General features: G+C 45.7%; 3 protein-coding genes across 6 annotated transcripts; 2 read left to right on the top strand and 1 right to left on the bottom strand.

The window, feature by feature from the left end:
- Positions 1 to 409: 409 nt before the first annotated feature.
- On the top strand, positions 410 to 4,200 carry LOC143493222 (14-3-3 protein beta/alpha-A-like). Its single transcript, XM_076991496.1, has 6 exons — positions 410 to 568; positions 1,925 to 2,225; positions 2,454 to 2,577; positions 2,959 to 3,122; positions 3,272 to 3,367; positions 3,479 to 4,200. Exons 2-6 carry the CDS (start codon positions 1,932 to 1,934, stop codon positions 3,533 to 3,535), a joined length of 735 nt encoding a protein of 244 aa, XP_076847611.1. The 5' UTR covers positions 410 to 568; positions 1,925 to 1,931; the 3' UTR covers positions 3,536 to 4,200.
- Positions 4,201 to 4,915: 715 nt separating this feature from the next.
- pabpc1l (poly(A) binding protein, cytoplasmic 1-like) lies at positions 4,916 to 14,152 on the top strand. 4 transcript variants are annotated; one of them, XM_076991492.1, is made up of 17 exons: positions 4,918 to 5,130; positions 5,715 to 5,917; positions 6,141 to 6,334; positions 6,487 to 6,602; positions 6,807 to 6,887; positions 7,174 to 7,313; positions 7,456 to 7,550; positions 7,633 to 7,770; positions 7,889 to 7,984; positions 8,107 to 8,370; positions 8,461 to 8,542; positions 9,954 to 10,070; positions 11,418 to 11,554; positions 11,701 to 11,809; positions 11,894 to 12,024; positions 12,108 to 12,183; positions 12,398 to 14,147. In XM_076991492.1, the coding sequence occupies exons 2-16, from the start codon at positions 5,725 to 5,727 to the stop codon at positions 12,168 to 12,170; spliced, it is 1,956 nt and encodes a 651-aa protein (XP_076847607.1). In that variant the 5' UTR covers positions 4,918 to 5,130; positions 5,715 to 5,724; the 3' UTR covers positions 12,171 to 12,183; positions 12,398 to 14,147. The 4 variants fall into 4 exon arrangements, with proteins under 4 accessions (XP_076847610.1, XP_076847607.1, XP_076847609.1 ...); XM_076991493.1 differs by lacking the exon at positions 4,918 to 5,130 and adding an exon at positions 5,142 to 5,225 and having other exon boundaries at positions 12,398 to 14,149; XM_076991495.1 differs by lacking the exon at positions 9,954 to 10,070 and having other exon boundaries at positions 4,916 to 5,130; positions 12,398 to 14,152.
- Positions 14,153 to 16,323: 2,171 nt separating this feature from the next.
- fmodb (fibromodulin b) lies at positions 16,324 to 21,421 on the bottom strand. The gene is made up of 3 exons (XM_076991540.1): positions 21,242 to 21,421; positions 18,516 to 19,457; positions 16,324 to 17,718 (listed from the first exon to the last, which is right to left on the bottom strand). The coding sequence occupies exons 2-3, from the start codon at positions 19,450 to 19,452 to the stop codon at positions 17,567 to 17,569; spliced, it is 1,089 nt and encodes a 362-aa protein (XP_076847655.1). The 5' UTR covers positions 19,453 to 19,457; positions 21,242 to 21,421; the 3' UTR covers positions 16,324 to 17,566.
- Between the last annotated feature and the right edge of the window lie 198 nt (positions 21,422 to 21,619).

Here is a 21,619-nt window from a genome sequence, read left to right as displayed (position 1 = left end):
ACTGGTGGGGAAAAGGTTGTCTTTATATCAGTTTGTTTCCAGTACAAACTGTACCTTGACAAGCAGTTAGAATCTAGACATTTCATCTTTGTGTAAAAATGTAATGTGGTGATTGAGTAATATACTCTACACTATTGGCAATGAATTTTAAAGTGCAGACATTTTTGTTGTAAGTATAATGATATTGTTTTCAACATGCTCTTCAAATGACAACACCGCTGTGGAGATTATTCAGTAAATCCAAAAATAACTTTACACGGTACAATTTGTCCATGTCGCGCAAACAGCGCAACCAATAAATTGCTGGTGAGCATTTTTTTGGCCATTTGTACAAAAGCAGCGATTTTTGTGAAAGGAAATAACCGTAATTCAGTAATTTAGGGGCTTTCTCCCAGATAAATGTACAACTAGCTGGTTGATAAGCTCGCGTTGGCACGGTGTGTAGGAAGCGGATGTGTCATGTTTAGCGGAAGTGGTACTGCCCAGAGCGACTGAAGAGCGAGAAGGAGGACGGACACTCCGACTGTATCTTTCCTACATAAAAGCGGGAGTAAAACGCCATCTAAACGTGAGTTTCCGTGTTACCGGTTACAACAAGTCTCGCCGTGTGCCGCACGCAGCCGTTTCTTCGGTATCGGCGCCTCAGCGCGAAGGTGACGCTCGCGGACGTTAGCGGCGCTCGAGCGCAGCGGCTAGCCCGTTAGCAGGAGAAGGAGCGGGCTGGGCCGGCGACTCCCCGCCTCCTCAAGGCCTCCCCGACTCCCTCTAAACCAACAACGGCGCCGCGCTGGAAACGTTTTGTTGTCGCGACCCTTAAACCTTTTTTTTGGGAATTAGAATGTGATGTGACGTCCCAGTGGGCTGGGTAGTTTATATAAAACTACACAAACGCCGCCACCCCCGTTTTTGTTGGTGCGCGTATTTTTTTTATACGTGTCGCCAAGTAGCTTAGCTCGCGTGCTAACGTGATTAGCTGCTCGGCTAACGTCGCAGCCCACGGCAGGCGACTGAAACGCCGACGATTCGGACCGCCGAGATCGCACTGAACAGTTTAACGGTCGGACATCCAGAGGACTACGCGAAATGTCGAGTTGTTGGGAGAGATTTCTCTGGGAGATACGCGGCGGGTCGAGAACTGGCCGTGTCACTGGCTGGTTCCGTCCTGTGAGTGGCAGGGCGGCCCCTCATGTCCATGTTTCGTTTAACCGTGGCGGTGCAGCACAGCATTTCCCAAGCGATCGGACATGCGGCGGTGTTTAAATGGGTCATGCCCTAATTAGTACCTTGTAATATTTGTGACATCTTGTGGCTTTAAGAAGCTGCTTAATCGCCGAACGAGAGTATTTTAAATTCCATCTGCGACGGTCCCTCGTATTCGCTGATCTCGCACACAATAATAATTATCTGGTGAATGCAAACAGATTTTTCTACGTCTGTAACTTCAAAAGAACACGATTTCTAAGGATTTATCTTATTGAATCGTCTTCACGATGTACGTATTCTACAATGTTATGAAATCTTCATTATCCACCTCAGAAAGTGCACAAGTTTCATGTGTGAATAGGGTGAGATGTTTTTCCATTTGTTCAGCTTATGTTCCCCTTAAATGATGCATCTAAGGATGTGACAGGTTTACACCGAAAGTGCTTGGTTAAGGGCGCCATCAAATGCAGCAGGCAGTGAAACCAGAGAGGCTGAAATCGACTTTTCTGCTATTTTTACCATTAGAATAACCTCTACAGAGGTATCAACATTTTCACAAAGGTATACCTTGATATTCTGAAAACCATCAAATGTGGCTAAGTACAGTTCAGTCAGAAACTGAAATGCTTTGTCCTACCCCCCCCCCCAAAAAAAAAATAAATAAATAAACAACTCCCCGCTTTGTATTGACTCACATTCTGTCCCCATTTGTCTTTGCCAGTCTGAAAATGGACAAGAACGACTTGGTGCAGAAAGCCAAGCTGGCTGAGCAGGCAGAGCGTTACGACGACATGGCTAACGCCATGAAGGCGGTGACCGAGGGTGGTGTGGAGCTGTCCAACGAGGAGCGCAACCTGCTCTCCGTGGCCTACAAGAATGTGGTTGGGGCACGGCGCTCCTCCTGGCGCGTCATCTCCAGCATCGAGCAGAAGACCGAGGGCAACGAGAGGAAACAGCAGATGGCCCGCGAGTATCGCACCAAGATTGAGCAAGAGCTGAAGGAGATCTGTGGTGATGTTCTGGTAATGCCACCCTGCAACCTCACATGTTTGCTGGCCCTTAATTGCAGTATTTTCTTGGGTTTTAAAATGCTTTTCCCCCATTTTTGCCACATTCCTCAAAATTCCTTTGCTGTTTTCTATATTTCATCCAAGACCCACTGAGCATGTTTATTTTAAATAATTTCTTTGCTTAGAAATTATAGTTCATACTTCATGGGTTCTTCATGTTTTCACTCCTTGTTTCTTCAGAAACTACTGGATACATTTCTCATTCCCAATTCCTCTCAACCTGAGAGCAAGGTCTTCTACCTGAAAATGAAAGGCGATTATCATAGGTACCTGTCTGAAGTGGCGTCTGCAGAAGAAAAACCAAGTAAGTTAGAATTCTCAGGTCTTCTATACGAATTATGTAAATAAATGTGCCATAGTTGTCAATTGTGATTTTTTTTCACCCCAATCGAAATTTGTCCTGCACATACATCTGTGCAGTGATAACACACACACACTAGTAATCACTAGGGGTTGTGGTGCACACTTGCCTAGAGCAGTGGGCAGCCTTAACCCGGCACCCGGGGAGCAGTTGAGGTTAAGTGCCTTGCTCAAGGGAACTTCACAGTCATGTCCTGGGGCTTGAACCCATGTCCCTCCGGTCACAAGACTGGTTCCATGACTGCCCTGTGAAAGAATGATGGCTGCAAGGACAAATTCTCTATATAATTGGGTATAATTTAGCGTGTGTCGTCTCTCCATTCAGAAACAGTTGAAAACTCTGAGACGGCCTACAAAGATGCGTTTGATATCAGCAAGAAGGAAATGCAGCCCACACATCCCATCCGGCTTGGTCTGGCTCTGAACTTCTCTGTCTTCTTCTACGAGATCCTCAACAACCCTGATAAGGCCTGCAACCTTGCCAAGACGGTAAGAGGACACGTGACCACCACTGACATTAATAGATTTGTGCCAAATCTAGCATAAACATCATACATGTCATGAGCCAAAACATCGCAGTTAGGGTTTATTAGAGGGTCAAAATGAACATGCTGCTAAGGAACTGAGTTTGTTTCCAGGCCTTTGATGAAGCCATTGCTGAGCTTGACACCCTAAACGAGGACTCCTACAAGGACAGCACGTTGATCATGCAGCTACTAAGGGACAATCTCACCGTACGCCACCTCGCCTGCACCCCACACTCACGCAGTCACTCCAGTGTTTCATTACCTGTTTGGTCAGTGCTGTGCAACGTTTCAGTGGTTTGTGTCTTGTTGCCTTTGTAGCTGTGGACGTCAGAAACCCAGACTGAAGAGGGGGACGCAGGTGTGGGAGAGAACTAGAGGATCTGCACTGACCTCCAAACATCTGCGCGTGCGCGCACACACATTCATTTTAACGAAATACACACACACACACACACACACACACACACACAAATGGCTTCCACAAACCTTCCCACCCCATCCACACCACCCCACTCTACAATTCTACCCCATATTTCCACTTAAACTCCTGTCCCCCATAAATTAAACCCACCTGAAGCAAGACACACACTGAAGCCCCTCACACAGGCACCAGCGACGGGGTCTGGGCTGGGGGGCTCGCAGGGTGAATTTGCCGACGTCGGCAGGTCCAGTCATTTTTATTTGTGAATATAACATGGTAGTACTGAATAGCAGATCCATATTTGTTGTGTACATTGGGTGAGTGAAGGAGTGTGTGTATGAGAGTGTGTGTGTGTGTGTGTGTGTGTGAGTGCTGCGGTGTGTGTGTGTGTGTGTGTGTGTATACGTTCACGTGTGTTTTGGAGTTGGGGATTGTGAACTCTAAATAGTCCTTCCTAATGATTCCCATTTTTTTCCCCAACTTAGCTGGTTGTGCATTTCTTTTTCTTTATTTTTTCTCTTTTTTGTTACAGACGTTTTTTAGTGTAATTCATCATGGTATTTTCAGGTTTTATTGTATGGTTATTAAACTGGCAGTTTATTTTCACCAAACACTGTAATTCTTGAGTATTGAGGTTTTTTTTTTTTTTTTTTTTTTTGGACCACTGATGCTATGCCTCTCAGCCTGGGTTCCTGGCTTGAGTGCTGGGGTAGGTACCTGAAAGCCCTGTTCAGACACATGGTCAAGTGGCCATTTCATAAAGTAAATGTCTGAAAACTAAATTTCAATGGAAAATGTGTATTTATTTAAGGTCTTACATTCTACACACACAGGAATAATTAACGGAAGTTCACAAACAACGACATGAGATCACATCTAAAAATGAGCAGGCTAAGACGCTTTAGGTAGTAAAGATCAGAAGTGTTGACTTTTGTGATTTAAAAATACAATTGGGAATAAATATAGCCAATAGTGGTTCTCCGCAGAGTTAACAAAATTACATATGCTGCGATGTAGGGTATCTTGAGGCCATATTTCCTCTAGTTAAACTTTAAAAAGCCTTAGATATACCCAGAAGAGATACGGCAATACACGTATTTGTGTCATGCACCAGTTACTTCAAATGTTCTTTTACATATTTACGACGTGTTCATAAAACACGTCGAGGCTGAAAATGCGGTTTCCTCTACTAGTGGACCGATGATGAAACAGCTTATAATTAACACCTCCCTTTGAGCAGCTACGTAGTATTATATAGTGGATTCGCCTATATGTAATTTTTTGCAGTAGTGGTATGTAAAATAAGTGCTATGACATCGTTTCTCTTATGCCACTCGTGTTTCTGGGAGACCTATTTTCTCTCGCGGAGCGTTTTCAATTTCGAGGAAGTTTAACGACACCCCGTTTTAATTGGACGTGTCAGGCGCGGATTGACATGGCAGGTGTTTCTACACAACAATCAAACGGAGACGTTGATGAATAATTGCTGGCTAACATTAACGGACGCGAAGCGGCCTTCATACAATCTAAATTTGTTTTAGGTGAAAAGGTAAGTAAGATCAATAACATGCGTGTTAGTGAGACATTACATAAGCCTTATCAAAAGTTACGTACCACTGAAGATGAATCAAAATCCGTAAATTGGTGCGTGTGCCACGTTTAATTAACTTGAATGTTATGCTAAGCTAACTAAGCGAAATCGTTTTTGTTTTTTTTTTGTTTATTTTAATAACGACTGTGTATTTCGGTTTGTGTTCGTCACTGTTTTCTTTAACCTTGTTACTAGGTTCGTTATTGTTCTAAATTCACGAACTAACTAAGAAGTGTCTGTCGTGTTTGGGACGGTTTTGAACTGTCTGACTGGCCTTGAACTTCCCTTAACGCTCGGATTCAATACTATGTGTGTGAAGCACCAAACTTTGCATTGGATCAACTTCCATACATTCTTTATTCATTTATATATTTATTTCAGAAGCTGGGCTACAATACATTCATTACTGGATACAAGGTTTAAAAAAAAAGATACAGCAAAAAAAAAAAAAAAGAATTTTGGGTCTGGGTTCAGGACTGTTCCAGATGCTAATGGAGTATATAGCTCGCCTTTAGGTGTTTGTATTAATATGACAACTGCAGAGCTTGAGGGATGAACAGCAGCGGGCCAGCGTACCCACTGGCGTCTCTCTACGTGGGCGATCTGCATCCTGATGTCACCGAGGCCATGCTCTACCAGAAGTTCTCACCTGCAGGACCGATTATGTCCATCCGCGTGTGCCGAGACATCATCACCCGCAGGTCACTTGGATACGCTTACATTAACTTCCAGCAGCCTGCCGACGGTGAGGACTGACGTCTCCTGCACGACTTGCTGCTTCTAACTGAGCTTTTTCACAGTCTTCCCCTCCCCTCATTGTGTTCTATTGAGGACACAGACGGGTAACATGGTGGTGTTGGTTTGGCATGTGTGATAACTACGTGGAACTGTTGTTTTCTGCGGTTATTCGGCCTAATGGTATGAGGTTCTGTTTCACGATATTCAAATTTGCTGCTTGTGTGCCCCAGCGGAATGTGCGCTGGATACGATGAACTACGAGGTCATAAAGGGTCGTCCAATCAGGATCATGTGGTCACAGAGAGACCCCTGTCTGAGGAAGTCCGGAGTAGGGAACATCTTTATCAAGAACATGGACGAGTCCATTGACAACAAAGCACTCTATGACACTTTCTCTGCCTTTGGAAACATTCTCTCATGTAAGGTAGGTAGGTTGCTCTCTGCAGGACACAAATTATCACTTTTTGTTTTTTGTTGAATCCAGGCATACACGTGATCCAGTTATTTTGGTGAAATTGGTGCAAGCCCATCAGTGTTCCGGTGAGCTGTGGCAGTAAAACCAGATTTCTTTCACAGGTGGTATGCGATGAGAATGGCTCGAAAGGCTATGGGTTCGTGCACTTTGAGACTCAGGAGGCAGCTAACCGAGCCATCGAGACCATGAACGGCATGCTCCTGAACGACCGTAAAGTGTGCGTGTGAAACCCTCCGTACCGCCTGCTGCAGCACAACCGTCTTGCACTCTGGTGTTTTCTGGTCTTTCCTTGCCCGCTCTGTAAATGCACCCAACCACGCATGCCACAGCCTCGTTTGAGTCTTTTGCATTAAAAAAAAAAAAGCCAAACTGGTAATGATCTCTATTCCTCACGGGTGTGTCTTCACGTTTCTTTGCTCAGAAAGGAGGCAGGTAAAGAGGTGGAAAGCAGTGAAGGCCCATTGTCTCCCCTGGGGCCAAATTTTCAGCTGTCCACAATTAGGTCAGTGCACTTGAGGGCCGGTAGCTGCGGGAGTTGAAGGTAGCTGCATGTCACTCGCGATCGGTGAGGGAGTTTGTGCACACTTGCACAGCGAGGGCTGGATTGGCAGGAGGAAACGGTTTTATCGGCCCTCGCTTCTAGCGCTGCACCTCGTAGCGTAGACGGCCTGGCCGACTTCAGTGTAGATTTAAGAGTTTTATGTGGGCTGTAAGTGAACGTCGGTTATGTGGTTTAGACGTAACGTTTTCGTTTCCTCCTCCTGTGTCTTTTGCCTATGGATGAACAGCTTTGTCGGACACTTTAAATCTCGGAAAGAGCGAGAGGCAGAATTTGGCGCCAAGGCTATGGAGTTCACCAACGTTTACGTCAAGAACTTTGGGGAGGACCTGGACAGTGAGAAACTGCGTGGTATCTTCTCTGAATACGGTAAGGTAGCTCCGCCCCCATTTAAAAGGTGGTGGGGAGATGTGCCAGAAATTACACCTGCAGCTATTTTACCCAACGCGGTGGGCTAGTGCTGGGGGTCATATTCTGCTGTGTGACTCACTCCTTGACTCATGATCGACAGGGAAGACGCTGAGCGTGCGCGTGATGACTGACGACAAGGGGCACTCCCGTGGCTTCGGCTTCGTGAACTTCGAAAGCCACGAGGACGCACAGAAGGTGAGAGGGCTGGAGGCTGGTGCACCAGCCGCCGAGCACCCTGGGATACGTAGTCTCTTAGATGCCGGTGTCTGGGTTGCAGGCGGTGGTGGGGATGAATGGGAAGGAGCTGAACGGCAGGGTTCTGTACGTGGGCAGGGCGCAGAAGAGGATGGAGCGCCAGTCCGAACTCAAGCGCAAGTTTGAGCAGATCAAGCAGGAGCGCCTGAACCGCTACCAGGTAAACAAGCAGCAAGACGTACCTGTGTGTGTGTGTGTGTGTGTGTGTGAGGGAGAGAGTGTGGGTCTAAATTTGAGGTCTTTTGTATGTGCGTGTGTCCTCATGCGTTTGAGTGCAGGGCGTGAATCTTTACGTGAAGAATCTAGACGATGGCATTGACGATGACAAGCTAAGAAAAGAGTTTGCTCCATACGGAACCATCACCAGCGCTAAGGTAACCAAATCATGGTCTCTGAATACGCCTCTCCGATACCACCAAAGCAGATTAGTAAAAAAAACCTTTACCTTGAAATGCATCTGAACGTCCCAACGTGTTTCGTCATGCCGTCCGCTTAGGTGATGACGGACGGAGGCCACAGCAAGGGCTTCGGCTTCGTGTGCTTCTCCTCCCCGGAGGAGGCCACCAAGGCGGTGACGGAGATGAACGGGCGCATCGTCAGCACCAAGCCGCTCTACGTGGCCCTGGCGCAGCGGAAGGAGGAGCGCAAGGCCATGCTGACCAGCCAGTACATGCAGAGGCTGGCGAGCGTCCGGGCCGTCCCCAGCCCCATGCCCGCCTACCCGCACAACTCCGGCTACTACGTGCCCTCCGTGCCCCAGGTGAGCGGGCGCGCTGCTTGCCTTTGGTACCCACGCGCCCGCTGACGATTGGTTACCATGCGCCGTGTTTTGTTTTTTTTGTGCTACCAGCCTCAGGGACGCGCCTTCTACAACACCATGCCGACCCTGCGACCTCCGCCGCGCTTCGCCGTTCAAGCTCCCAGACCCCAGGGTAGGAGGAAGCTCTCGCAGTCCACACAAGACACGCTTTCATCAGGCGGAGTGGCTCCCCGTGGAGCACACAGAAAACGCACAGTAGATATTCTTGTCAGAATGTGGGGCTCGTAACAGTCGTGTTTCACCCCTGTTCAACCAGCTAGCTGTCTGGTAGGAGAGTTGCTAGCTGTTCCAATATCACGGCCAAGTGCCTCGTTAACACCGCATCCTCGTTGCTCCTGAAGGGAGAAGCCTTCATTTAGTCACTCACACATTTAGGCACCAGTGTTGGAAATGTTACTTTAAAAAAGTAATTAGTTATAGTTACTCACTACTTGTTCAAAAAAGTAACTGAACTACTCTATAATAAAAGTAACTCATTACCAGGGAAAGTAACTATTTGCATTACAGTTAAAAAAAAGTTATAAGCCAATGAATAAGGATTATTTGAAAAAGCAGTTTTCAGTCACTTTTGACATTTATTGCACATCAACAGACCAGTGCAGGATAAAATCCTTTTAAATCCCAAATCTTTGTGTGTATAAAAAAAAAGCAAAAGTAAACAGTTACACTATATAAAGTGCATTTACATCTATTAAATAAAATAAAATTCTCTCAACCTGAGACAACTGGTTTGTTCACAACAGAAGTAAACTTAACAATAAAACCTCTATTCTTAATTAAATAAATCAAATACCCAGTCTGGTGGACATTCAGGAACTTCCAAGTATTTTCTTAAATAATGTTTGTATCTCCACCTTGAAAATGCAAATCTTTTCTTCAGCTTGCTCCTGACTCGCCATTTCTGCCTCTTCTCCATTTGTGTCGCGTGTAACTGGTGTGCTTCGGCACGCGTGTAAAAACACTGGCTCTGATTGGCTACCATAACGCTGCCTTAGCCAATTGCTTACTGACTTGTTAAGTTAAACAGATGTTACACCGAGAACTGTGGCCTATCGAGATCTGTTACTCCTCACAAGCCTGGGCAGCGGTCCGCTCGGATTACTGTTAGTATATCAATATATAGTAACGCACCGCTTTTAATGTCCAGTAACGTCAACGGCGTTACAGGAAAAGTAATTAATTATATTATCACGTTACTGACAAAATGACGCCGTTACCTAATGCTGTTATTTTTAACGGCGTTATTCGCAACACTGCTCGGCACACATTTAGAATGCAGACAGTGAACCAGAAACCTGGTTAAGGTGACTCTATGCTACTGTTGCTTTCTGGGTTTCTTCCAACTACCCCAGCCTGTATGGTTTTTGAGTTCCTTCAAAGCAGAATCTGTGCTTCCCCTGGTTTCTGTAACCAGGGTTTGAGGACCACATGTCAACAGGACGCTCCAGAGCCTCTAACCCGAATTATGGTCATATATATGAACTCCCAGGTGTCCTAACGCTTGTTTTGTTTGGCTGCGTCAGCTCCGTACTCCGCTCACATAGTGAGGTCGGGCATGCCGCGCAGGGCCTCCACCCCCATCAGCACCATGAGGCAGGCCTCCACCCAGGCTCCAGGCGTCGTCACCACTCAGAGGATGGGTAAGGGAGCGGCCAGGCGCACGTTATGGACGCAGTCGCCCCCTTTTAAATGAGCCGCTCGCAGTGTCTTGGCAGATCGGACGTGTTGGTTGGAGCTCGGCGTTCTGGCGCTCGGCTTGTCGATGTGCCAATGATTTGGGCTTCCTCTGCTCCCAGTTCTTGTTGCCCAAGGACTGTGGTGCCTCTACTGGTAGTTCAGGCTTTTAATAACCTGAACTGGGCGCCTGAACTTGCATTTCTAGTCTTGAGAAAGACGAGGACTTTAGCACCCAATTATGTGCCAGTGCCGGGCCGGCCAGGCAGCAGTGTCCATCGTTGAACTGGGCAGGATGGTGGTTCCAAACTGTCTGTCTCTGAGAGTTCGGTATATTGTGGTCAAGCGTGGACGTCTTTGAGTTCTGGAACGGTCCAGAGAACTGATCTCTGGTCCTCCTGAAAGGAGTGGTCTGGAGTTCTCTCCCAGCAAGCTCTGGCGTGGTCTACCGTGTGTGTGGAAACGTCGTGCCCTCAGCGACACGTGTGAGGTTACGCAATTGATTCATTATTGCAGTGTGACCACTTCAACTCATCACATCTCTTTTCTATTTAAGTTTGTTGTCGGTGACCTTCGTGTGTATATCCATGTTGTAGTCATGTCATCACCAGTGTACATCAGCACGCTCCTGACGAAGCCACACGTTCCTAGGGCCACAGCGTCAAGGCTATAGGACTGAGCTCCCCTTTAGTGGGGCTGGGACGGGTACTGAGGGCATCACCACGATGGCATGCTGTGTGCTGGCCCGCATAGCTAAAAATGGAGCTCTTCTCCCGCCGAGCCACAGCTCGAAATAGCTGCTTGTCTTCGTTTCCTAGAGCAGCGCATATTCGTTTGTTGCCCGCCCCCTTCCCCTCGGCCCGCCCCCTTCCTTTTGGACCGCCCCCTTTCTCTCGATGCCCCTGTGCTTCCGCCTCTCTCGCCTGCAGGATCCCTGCTGGATTCCCAGAGGCATGAGAAATGAGTCCTAGACACAAGACTTTCCCGTGACGCCTGCACCCTGAGGAGACCTGCTTAATGTTGCCAATTTTGGAATCTGAGCTGTCCTGCACATGCCCTGTGTGTGTGTGTGTGTGTGTGTGTGTGTGTGTACCATTTCCTGCCTACTTGGAGGTAAATAGTGGTTTGAGGGGCGTGGTCTGAGTCTGAAGCTTCCGAAGTACCTATTAAACGTCTGATCTGTCAAGGCGCTGCCGGCTGAAGTGCTCTGGTGTCTAGTGGGCGAGGGGAGACATTGGCTTCTGAGTAAACGCAGTAAAAACAAAATGGTGACATTGGAATATTTTTGGTGACTGCAGCGTCTCTCTGTCCAGCTCACATTGGGACCCAAACGGCTGGGGGGCGCACAGTGGGAGGGGCTATGATGAGAGGAGCCAATCAATACAAATACTCGACCGGCGTCCGAAATGTGCAGCAGGTGGTCAGCGTACCAGCCTCCGTTGCACAACAGGTAATGTGCACGCTACACACACGCCATCGTATGTGGGGCATCTGGGTTTGATCCGGGCATTTGGGCTGGGCACCGCTTCCAGGAAGTGCCCAGTGTGGGAGACTTGATCTTTCAGCCTTGATGTTCCAGAGGGCTTGTGTTTGTAGATGGCGCCCCCTCCAGTTCTGGAGCCCGCCGTTCACGTTAAAGGTCAGGAACCCCTCACACCATCTATGCTGGCTGCTGCACCTCTTATGGAGCAGAAACAACTGCTGGGTGAGACGCTTGTACACGTGGCTGGAAATACCTGCCAGGGTGGGGCCTGCCTTCACGTGTGTGTGTGTGTGTGTGTGTCTACAGGCGAGCGCCTCTATCCGCTGATCCAGGCCCTTCATCCTAATCTCGCCGGCAAGATCACTGGCATGCTGCTGGAGATCGACAATTCAGAACTGCTGCACATGCTGGAGTCCCCGGAGTCCCTGCACGCTAAGGTAGGCCCGCCCCCGCCCCGCCCACGCCCCTCCCCCCCAGGAGCCCGCCCCCACGCCGCTGACTCCCGTCTGCGTGCTTTTAGGTTGAGGAAGCGGTCGCTGTTCTGCAGGCACACCAAGCCAAGGAGATGTCACCTAAGAAGTGAGGAGGCCCTTCAGGTAAAACGGCACACCAGCGTCTCCAGCGTGTCTGGTGGCGTAACCATGCTGCTGTGCACGGTTGCTCCTTCGGTAGCCGTGGAGACGCTGGCCCGAGTGTTCGGCTTATTCAGACGCTCTATTGTCCACTCTTACACCTAGTTTGTGTTTCCACTGATCAGTGTGACCTTTAACCCCCACCCTCTTTTTCTCTTCCTTTATTTGTTCACTGCAGGCGGGAGTTCCATGGGGTTTGCCAAGCGGAGAAAATTAAATGGAAAAAGTTGCAATGGGGTGGAGGAGATTTGGGGGGAGCACTTTAAAATCAGTGGTACCTTACTGAAGAGCTTGATTGTTGTTTACAATGTTATGTTCAGCTTTTGTTTATAAAAATTATAAAAAGGAAAAAAAGTAAAGAAAAGGCAAAAAAAAAAAAAACCCCACCTGTTGTGCATTAAAAAAAAAAAAAGTTTTGGCTTAACTCCACCCATGTTGCAGCCTCGTTGATTACACCGACTGTTCCCCGTGGTCTTAATGTGGCTTGGATATCTTCCACAATCGTGGGGTGGGGACTACATGGGGGTTGTACTTTTGATTGATTATTGCCCAAGTAAGACCAGATGCTGACTGCCGATACACACATGTATGCATGCAGTGCGTGTTTCGAAGAGTCTCTGATACATCACTGTGTTGCTTGGGCAGATGAGGCAGTATGACCTTCCATACATATATGTATTAATATATGCATAATATTTTTCAGCGTTTGTTCATGGTAGTGTGTAGGTTGGCTGTCTGTCACTTGTTAGCTAAATCAGAATTGGCCTTTCATTAGTTTGTTTTCCATGCTGCCAACAATTACAAAGACCCACCTGTGATCATTCAGCCCAAGTTGGACCAAAATGCCTTTTAAATGTAGGCTTTCAATTAATGATATAAAATAATTTAATATGTTGTCAGCCAGGTTTAGGGTACATCCTAGCAGATCCTCAGAGTGGTCACCAGGCTGGAGATCAGTGATCACGTTAAATTATACTCACTGCACATCAAATGGACACCAAAGTGTATGTAGAACCAACAGTTGCTTTTCCGCTATGGTGAAAGCTGCAGTTGTTTTTAAAAAGACGAATGTGGCATGTTGGTACAGGACGGGCTAGTCCCAGTATTTCAGAAACTGCTGTTCTACTGGGATTTTCACATACAACCACCTCTAGGGTTTACAGAGGATGGCCCACAAAATAAACTATACAGTGAGCGCCAGTTCTGAGGGTGCAAATGCATTGTTGAGGGCGGAGGAGAATGGCCAGATTGGTTCAAGCTGATAGATCGGCAACAGTAACTCAATCATTTGTTACAACTGAGGCATGCAGAAGAGCATCTCTGAACACACAACATGTCGAACCTTGGGCAGTCATGGTCTCGTGGTTAGGGAACTGGTCTTGTAACCGGAGGGTTGTGGGTTCAATTCCCAGGCCTGAGGCCATGAATGAGGTGCTCTTGACTAACCAAAATTGTCATAAAGCGTGAATCATCTCCAGTGTTGCGAATAACGCCGTTAAAAATAACGGCATCATTTTGTCAGTAACATGATAATATAATTAATAAATTTTCCTGTCGTTACAACTCCGTTGACGTTACTGGTCATTAAAAGCGGCGCGTTACTATATATTGATATACTCATAGTAATCTGAGCGGACCCCTGCCCAGGTTAGTGAGGAGTAACAGATCTCGATAGGTCACAGTTTTCGGCGTAACACCTGTTTAACTTTAACAAGTCAGTAAGCGATTGGCTAAGGCAGCGTTATGATAGCCAATCAGAGCCAGTGTTTTTACATGCGTGCCGAAACACACCAGTGACACATGACACAAACGGAGATGAGGCAGAAATGGCGAGTCAGGAGCAAGCCGAAGAAAAATTTACATTTTCAAGGTGGCGATATAAACATTTAGGAAAATACTTGAAGTTCCTGAATGTCTACCAGACTGGGTATTTGATTTATTTAATTAAGAATAGAGGTTTTATTGTTAAGTTTACTTCTGTTGTGAACAAACAAGTTGTCTCAGGTTGAGAGAATTTTATTTAATTTGATAGATGTAAATGCACTTTATATAGTGTAACTGTTTACTTGTGCTTTTTTATATATATACAAAGATTTGGGATTTTAAGGATTTTATCCTGCTCTGGTCTGTTGGTGTGCAATAAATATCAAAAGTTAAACACCTTTCTGATCTACTCATTTCAACTGATTTTTTTTCAAAAAAATCCTTATTCATTGGCAGATAACTTTTTTTTTTTACTGTAATGCAAATAGTTACTTTCCCTTTTAACGAGTTACTTTTATTATAGAGTAATTCAGTTACTAACTCAGTTACTTTTTTGAACAATTAGTGAGTAACTATAATTACTTTTTTAAAGTAACATTCCCAACACTGATCATCTCAGACTGGTTTTCTGAACACGACAATGAGGTCACTGTACTCTAATGGCCTCCACAGTCACCAGATCTCAGTCCAATAGAGCACCTTTGGGATGTGGTGGAACGGGAGATTCACATCATGGATGTGCAGCCGACAAATCTGCAGCAACTGTGTGATGCTATCATGTCAATATGGACCAGACTCTCTGAGGAATGTTTCCAGTACATTGTTGAATCTTTGCCATGAAGGGTTAAGGCAGTTCTGAAGGCAAAATGGGTCCAACCCCTGTATATATGGGTTTATTTAATATATAAGCCATATATATGTTTTTATTTCAGCTTTTATTGATATTAAACAGAAAAGGACAAGGGTCAAAGGTAAACCAAAATGGAAAATACAGGCAGAACTGCAAAGGACTACATAAAGGGCTACATAAATTCCAGTCAGTAATGCAAACCCCCTGCTAGTGTGTGTGTGTGTGTGTTGGTGTGTGAGTGTTTCGCTTAGGCTGATGCATTTTCTCACATCTGCATCTAATAAATCATGTTGGTACCAAGATCTGTTGGTAGTTTGGACCTAGTATGGACAATTAGACATATTCTTGTTTCCAGAGGTGGGGACTCGAGTCACATGACTTGGACTCGAGTCAGACTCGAGTCATTAATATTAAGACTTTTGACTTGACTTGAAAAAATATTCAGAGACTTGGACTTGACTTGGACTTTTACACCAATAACTTGGGACTTGAATTGGACTTGAACCTGTTTACTTGCAAAGACTTGATTTTTTTTTTACCCCAAATCTAAATTTTAAAACGCATATTAATATTTATAAAGTGCGCCTCATTAATTTCATTTCCGTCCTTCTGACGCAGACCAGTCCTCTGCTTTTCCACACTCTGTACGTGTGTGTGTGCGCATGAGCTGCAGCACAACCAATCAAATGGGGGGTTGGCGAACGTAAATTTTTACCGGGCGGGGTGTAAAATGGACACAAATTAAGTATTATATCGCGATCGATCGATCGCCAGTGGTTGGTGCCAGAGCGAAGTAACTCATTGAATCATAGATGTGGATCAGAGGTAAATAAACTAGATTTTTTTCCGGCGTGAGAAATCGGATGTGTGGCGTGAGAGCGTGTGAAGACGGTCAAATGCGTGTGTCTCACGCTCAATGCGTGAGAGTTGGCAACCCTGGGTTCTGTATCTGAACTCGGGGAAGAGAGCCTCTCTCTGTCACCATCATAATATCCAGTTCTATCTCAGCATGGATTGTGTATTTGAAGACATCTACGTCGAGAAAAAAATATATTGTCAAAAGTGGAGCGAGTTTTCAGCTATGGGGACATCATTCATCGTGCACAAATGACATACAGACTTTTGGCCAGCAAATGCAATGCAGAATAGTTTACTGAAATGTCTAAAGTTGCAGATTCCTGTTAATTGTTCAGTTCTTATATTTGTTTGTCTTGTGTCACTCACATATGTTCTCCAAGAAACCAGATAAGAGAAGAGAGGGAAAATGCTGTTATGGTTCTTTGTATTGTACTGTGAAAATATCAGCACTTTTTATTTGAACATGGAGTTCTACTTATGACTTTTTCACAGAATATTTATTTCTGGAAATTGTAGTTTAAAGTATGAATATTTTTGCAGCTAAGTTTAACAAATTGAACTGTACAATAAAGAGGTGTAATTTAAATTTTTTTTATACTTCGTGTTTTCAGTTGCACATGTTTTATCAAGATTTGAGGAGAATACAGATTTAAAAAAGAACGCATGTCTATTATTTACATTTAAAATATACCTGCAACATTGGTAAAAAAAAAAAAAAAAGACCCGAAAGGACTTGAAATTCCAAGTTTCAGACTTGGGACTTGACTTGACTATTGCCTGTCTTGACTCGAGACTTGACTTGACTTGAGTGTCTTTGCTTGAGACTTGACTTGGGACTTGAGGTATAAAGACTTGGACTTACTTGAGACTTGCAAAACACTGACTTGGTCCCACCTCTGCTTGTTTCCTAGACTGGACTATGCTATTTACATGAGCACATTTACATGATAAATGCTTAAATCTAGTATTAACGGGATCGTTTGACTGCATGTGAATGCCCTCAGCAATCTGGAACATTTAAGAATCTTCTGTATGACTCATGCACATAAAGCCTCATGTTGCACTTCAAGGTCTAGATGCTGCAACAGTATTTTATCCTCTGGATGAATAGACCGTCCCCTCCCGAATCTGCAGTTGTGAACTCGAGCCAAAGAGGAAGCATTTAAGCATCACTTGTCTCTCCGCTGTGTGGAGACAGGGCTGTAAAACATTGATCTCACACCTAATTGTGATTCTGGCTACAGCAAAGATGCTCCTCTTGGTTCGTACAAACGAGCGCCTTTTAAAGTTCACAAGAAACTTTATTGCCATGTTTATACTCTTCGCTCTATGGCTCTTCCAGTTTTTGAGTAGTGTGTAGCATTGTGGGCTACAGTTGGTGTTTCATTTACATAACACGTGGACCTGAACGTAATAATCGGTCACGCATGTTACAATAATGTTCTTGCCCTGTGAAGGTCAGAAATCTGTGCACATGTATAAACATTATAATAGTGTAGACTATAGACTACTAACCTTCCTTATAGTGAACATACATTTGTATTACTGATTCTATGCATCCATAGATATATATTTAATTTATTAGATACTAAGATTACCTATGTATTAAACTACTCCAGTGATTTGCATGCAGGTAGTATTTTCTCCATAATGTGCTGTATTTCACAGTGGGTAGATTACAAATTATACTAGATGCGGAGGTCCATTTTATGAGAACCAAGATGCCACATCAATGACACAATATTAACAATGTCAGCGATCATAGCTTGGAGTATCTGTCCTTGGCAAAGCAAGAGGTTAGCTTGGATTTGTGCGGCCCGGTTGTCGTGAGCAGGTTACGGGGCTGGAGTTTGGCCTGATTCTCCTGCCACTGGTCTACAGGTAGATGCTGGTGGCTTTGCGCAGGCACAGCAGAGCGTCGGGAGAAACGTCATGGGGGCTGATCCCATTGGCTTCCAGTCGCAGTACGCGCAGGTTGGAGTAATTGGCCATGTCCACCACCCGACAGAAACTGCTGACCGAAAACTCTGTGGAAGGGGTACAGCAACAAAACGTCATTGTGTGTAAGACGCGAGCACCAAAATGGACGTGACGTAGTCACGGCATATACAGCGCCACCTGTTGGTGGAAGTGTGGAAGCACAGACATGAAGCAGTTGGTACTTTGTGAAAGTTCATGCGTTTGCACAGGCTGAACAGAGTCTAGCTGTACTAGATACCTGAGAACCACTTACCATAAAATGTTTTTGGGTGGTAGGTATTAAAGTTCAGTGTTTCTGAAATCAGAAAACCTGGAAGGCGGTGATTCTTGCTAATGCTCAGAAACAGCACAGGTACAGAAGAATTGATTTGGGTGGTGGTTTTTTGTATAGTCATTTTGGCTAAATGTAAAGAGCTATCATGCAATTAAACATGATAAAATTGCCAAGTGAGGTAAAATTTGACAGTGTGGGTTTTGGAAGGCAGCGAGTCTACAATGTGATGTAATGCAGTTCCTACTGAACGTGTCCTCTGAGGCCACTGCACATTAAAACGAGATTAAGTGAAAGTTTTACTGCTTCAACATACAAATGCAAATGTCTGGCCCACAAATTATAGTGAAGGAGAAAGCATCAGGTTTTGATGTTTTGAAGGAAGCAGTTACTTTAAGAGAATTTATGACTAAAACTAATTTGCCCGAGTATTCTTGAAATAAACAAGCCTTGGGTCTTGGCTCTCTGCCAGGTCTAGTTTTGTCCGTTTATGTGAATGCCTCAGGGAACCCCTCATGCCCGAATTATGGCATGAGTGTGGCATGTTTTTGGAGTCTGCTGAAATAACGGTACCTTTGATGCGGTTGGCCTGGAGGTAGAGGTTCTGGAGGCTGGTGCTCACGGCAGGAATCTTCTCCAGTGTGTTGTGTGACAGATCCAGCTCCAGCAGTGTGGAGACGTTGAAGGTGTCGGGCGGGATGCCACCGTCCGTGAGGCGGTTGTGCGCCAGCCGCACGAAACGCAGTTCGGGCCGTTCCCGCAGGAAGCCGGCGGGCAGCGTGGAGATGAGGTTGTGCTCCAGGTACAGCTGGCCTAGGCGTGGAGGCAGGTTCTCGGGCAGCTTCGTCAGACGGTTGCCACGCAGGTCCAGGACGGCGAGTGACCGCAAGGGCTCGAGGGCGGCGCCCAGGTCCTCGATGGCGTTGCCCTGCAGACGCAGCTCGGTCAGGTGCGCTAAGCCCCGTAGCGCCATGTCCGACACGGAGGAGATGGCGTTATGGTTGGCACGCAGGTCCCTGAGCGAATGAGGGAGACCCTCAGGGAGACGCTCCAGATGGTTGTGGTGAAGGAACAGACGCTCCAGCTTGGTCAGTTTGGCGAAGATCTTCTCGCTGATCTTGTCCGAGCGGAGCTGGTTCATGTGGAGGACGATCCAGACAAGGTCGGTGGCGTTGTCAAAGACGCCGTCGGTGATGCCCGTGATGCGGTTGTTCTGCAGGTACACGTACTTGACACGAGAGGGCACGAAGGGCACATGCTGGAGGTTGCGGCTGTGGCAGTACATGGCGTAGGGGTAGGCGGAGGGGCAGTCACACTCCAGGGGGCAGTCCAGCTCCTCCAACTCATTCTCTGCATTGGAGGAAGCATACAGGTTGCCATGGCGTTGACCGTAGCCTCGGCCGTTGGCCCGGTTGCGCAGGTAGTTGAGCCAGGTCAGGGCGTTGGTCTGCTGTGTGACAGACAAGTCAACAAGCGCCGCCCACAGCAGCAACACGATCCAGCCACACATGGCCACTGAGAAAACGGAGCACATGAGCAAGTTCCAACACATTTTTAAATGTAAACCTGAAATTTTACACCGTCACACTTTTGACTAGCAGACAAATTGTAATTGTTACTAGTCAAAACTAATATTTCGATATCCAGAATGTAATTACAGATAATGAGACGACGCCCACTTTATAGGGACTTGGATATTTCCGCATGACAATGATTAAGCCGTGGCCATTTTTCTCCGGTCGCGTTGTCTAAGCGAAATCAGTCATCGCAAGCTCGCGGTAAAAAAATCGCTGTTTTCATCGGTTTGTAGGAGGTTTCTTCCCAGAGTTTTCGTAATATGACATAACTGAATGTTCGCTTTCTCTCATCCCGTTAGAAGAATTCGCATTTCGCGCTTCTGTTTCTTTTTGAGCCTGGTTGAATTTTAACTTCGTGTTTGGACCGTTCAAAAACATTGTGGGACTGTTCAAAAGATATTAATAGATACGTGGACCGTTACATTATATTCTTGTTTATTGTTTCCTTAAGTTTTATTCCAGTCTGTACAGTTTAAGGTAGTGTTTTAAGGCTCCCAAGACAACGTGTTGGTTCGATGAACCATGATAACGGTGGGCACGGACTAGCCACATGCTAAAACTAGCCAGGGTTGCCAGGTCCTACAAAAATATCCCGCACAAAGTCAGTGTAAAACCCGCCCTTCAGCAGCCTAAACTAGCCCAAAGCCCAAAGTTATTGACGGGGGAGGGGGGGTGGCGAGTGTTTAAAATGGAGACAAATTAAGTATTATATCACGATCGATTCTTTGTGTTGACTTGTAACTCCCGCGGTGGCCCAACTCAAAAGTAGCCCAAAAAACCGCACCCCACCACCCCAGAATTTTTACCCGCGGCTGGATTTTCAAACAAGCCCAATTTGGCGTGAAAACCGCGAACCTGGCAACTATGGCCACACGCTAAAACTAGCGCACATTTCTTGATCACAAGATTTAGGTTAATTGCATAAAAAAAATAGGGCCGATTTAAATGTGAATATCTTTGGACTGGCTTGATCAAATTTGACAATTGAGGCATCTTTTTTTAGTTATATTGTGCTGCATCTAATAAAACTATTTTAAATGTGATTAAATAATTTTGAAAAAAATGTCCAAGTCTCTACATTTTATGTTAAAACGGCCTTCCATACAATAACACCACAAAAAGTCGCTAGATTTGCCGCTAGTCGCTTTTTACTACAAAAGGTATCTAGAAGTCTAGAAGTCGCTAAGTTGGCAACACTGCAAACATGACTTGGTTCATTCAGAAACCGTATACGGCGCGCGCGAACTTACAAAATTCGAGAGGTGCACGACCTCGCGAATCGACAGGGAGCCACCGCGATTACGTCATTTTCGCCGCGCCACTCGCGACGCGTCAAGTATAAACCTAGCTTACATTGGTTTCTGAGTCACCAAGTTGAATTCTGAAATGTGTTAAAGAAATTTATTCCTAACCAAGAATTCCTGAAGAAAGAAATTTATTCTATTGAGTAATTTCTCACCATGTGACAAATAAGTGTCACCTGCAGTTATCATAATGAACTTGTATTCAATTTAAAAAATCCAAACAGTTGTATCTTTACAAACACTGGATGGGCCCCATGTTCATTATAAAATCCAGAAGTTCTAATTACGGGTACAAAAAAATGACTTCATTCATGCTGAATAACATAAAACCTGCATATATACTTAAGCCATGATATTTCAAAGTAACAGGTACTGGATTAATGGTGAACCAAATGATGCAAGAGAGAGCCGTGCCTACCTGGGACTAGCTGGCTGTCCTCCTTCTCCTTTGAATCTGGCAAGAACCGAAGGAGTGCAGATTCTGAGGGAAGGATGGTGAGAGGTGGAGAATATGAGAAAAGGGTTGGGGGCAGGGTGGGGTGGGGGGCAAAAATGTCCTGCTCACACCAGAACAGACAATCACATTGTACACACCACACACACACACACACACACACACACACACACACACACACCACTCGTACATCCACCCCTTTCGGAGCTCCTTCTGTTCAAGCTTGCAGTGTGTGTATGTAACAAGATACTCAGCCTGTTTGTACATAGACATTTTGATAGGAAACACAGGTTTTACACTGATGCGTCTCAGAGTACAATGGTAATTTACTGCACATAGAGC

This window comes from Brachyhypopomus gauderio, unplaced genomic scaffold (genome assembly GCF_052324685.1).
Source record: "Brachyhypopomus gauderio isolate BG-103 unplaced genomic scaffold, BGAUD_0.2 sc83, whole genome shotgun sequence".
NCBI lineage: Eukaryota > Metazoa > Chordata > Actinopteri > Gymnotiformes > Hypopomidae > Brachyhypopomus > Brachyhypopomus gauderio.
The sequence above is the reverse complement of the archived record's forward strand: the minus strand, read 5'-3'. Positions and strand labels throughout refer to the sequence as shown.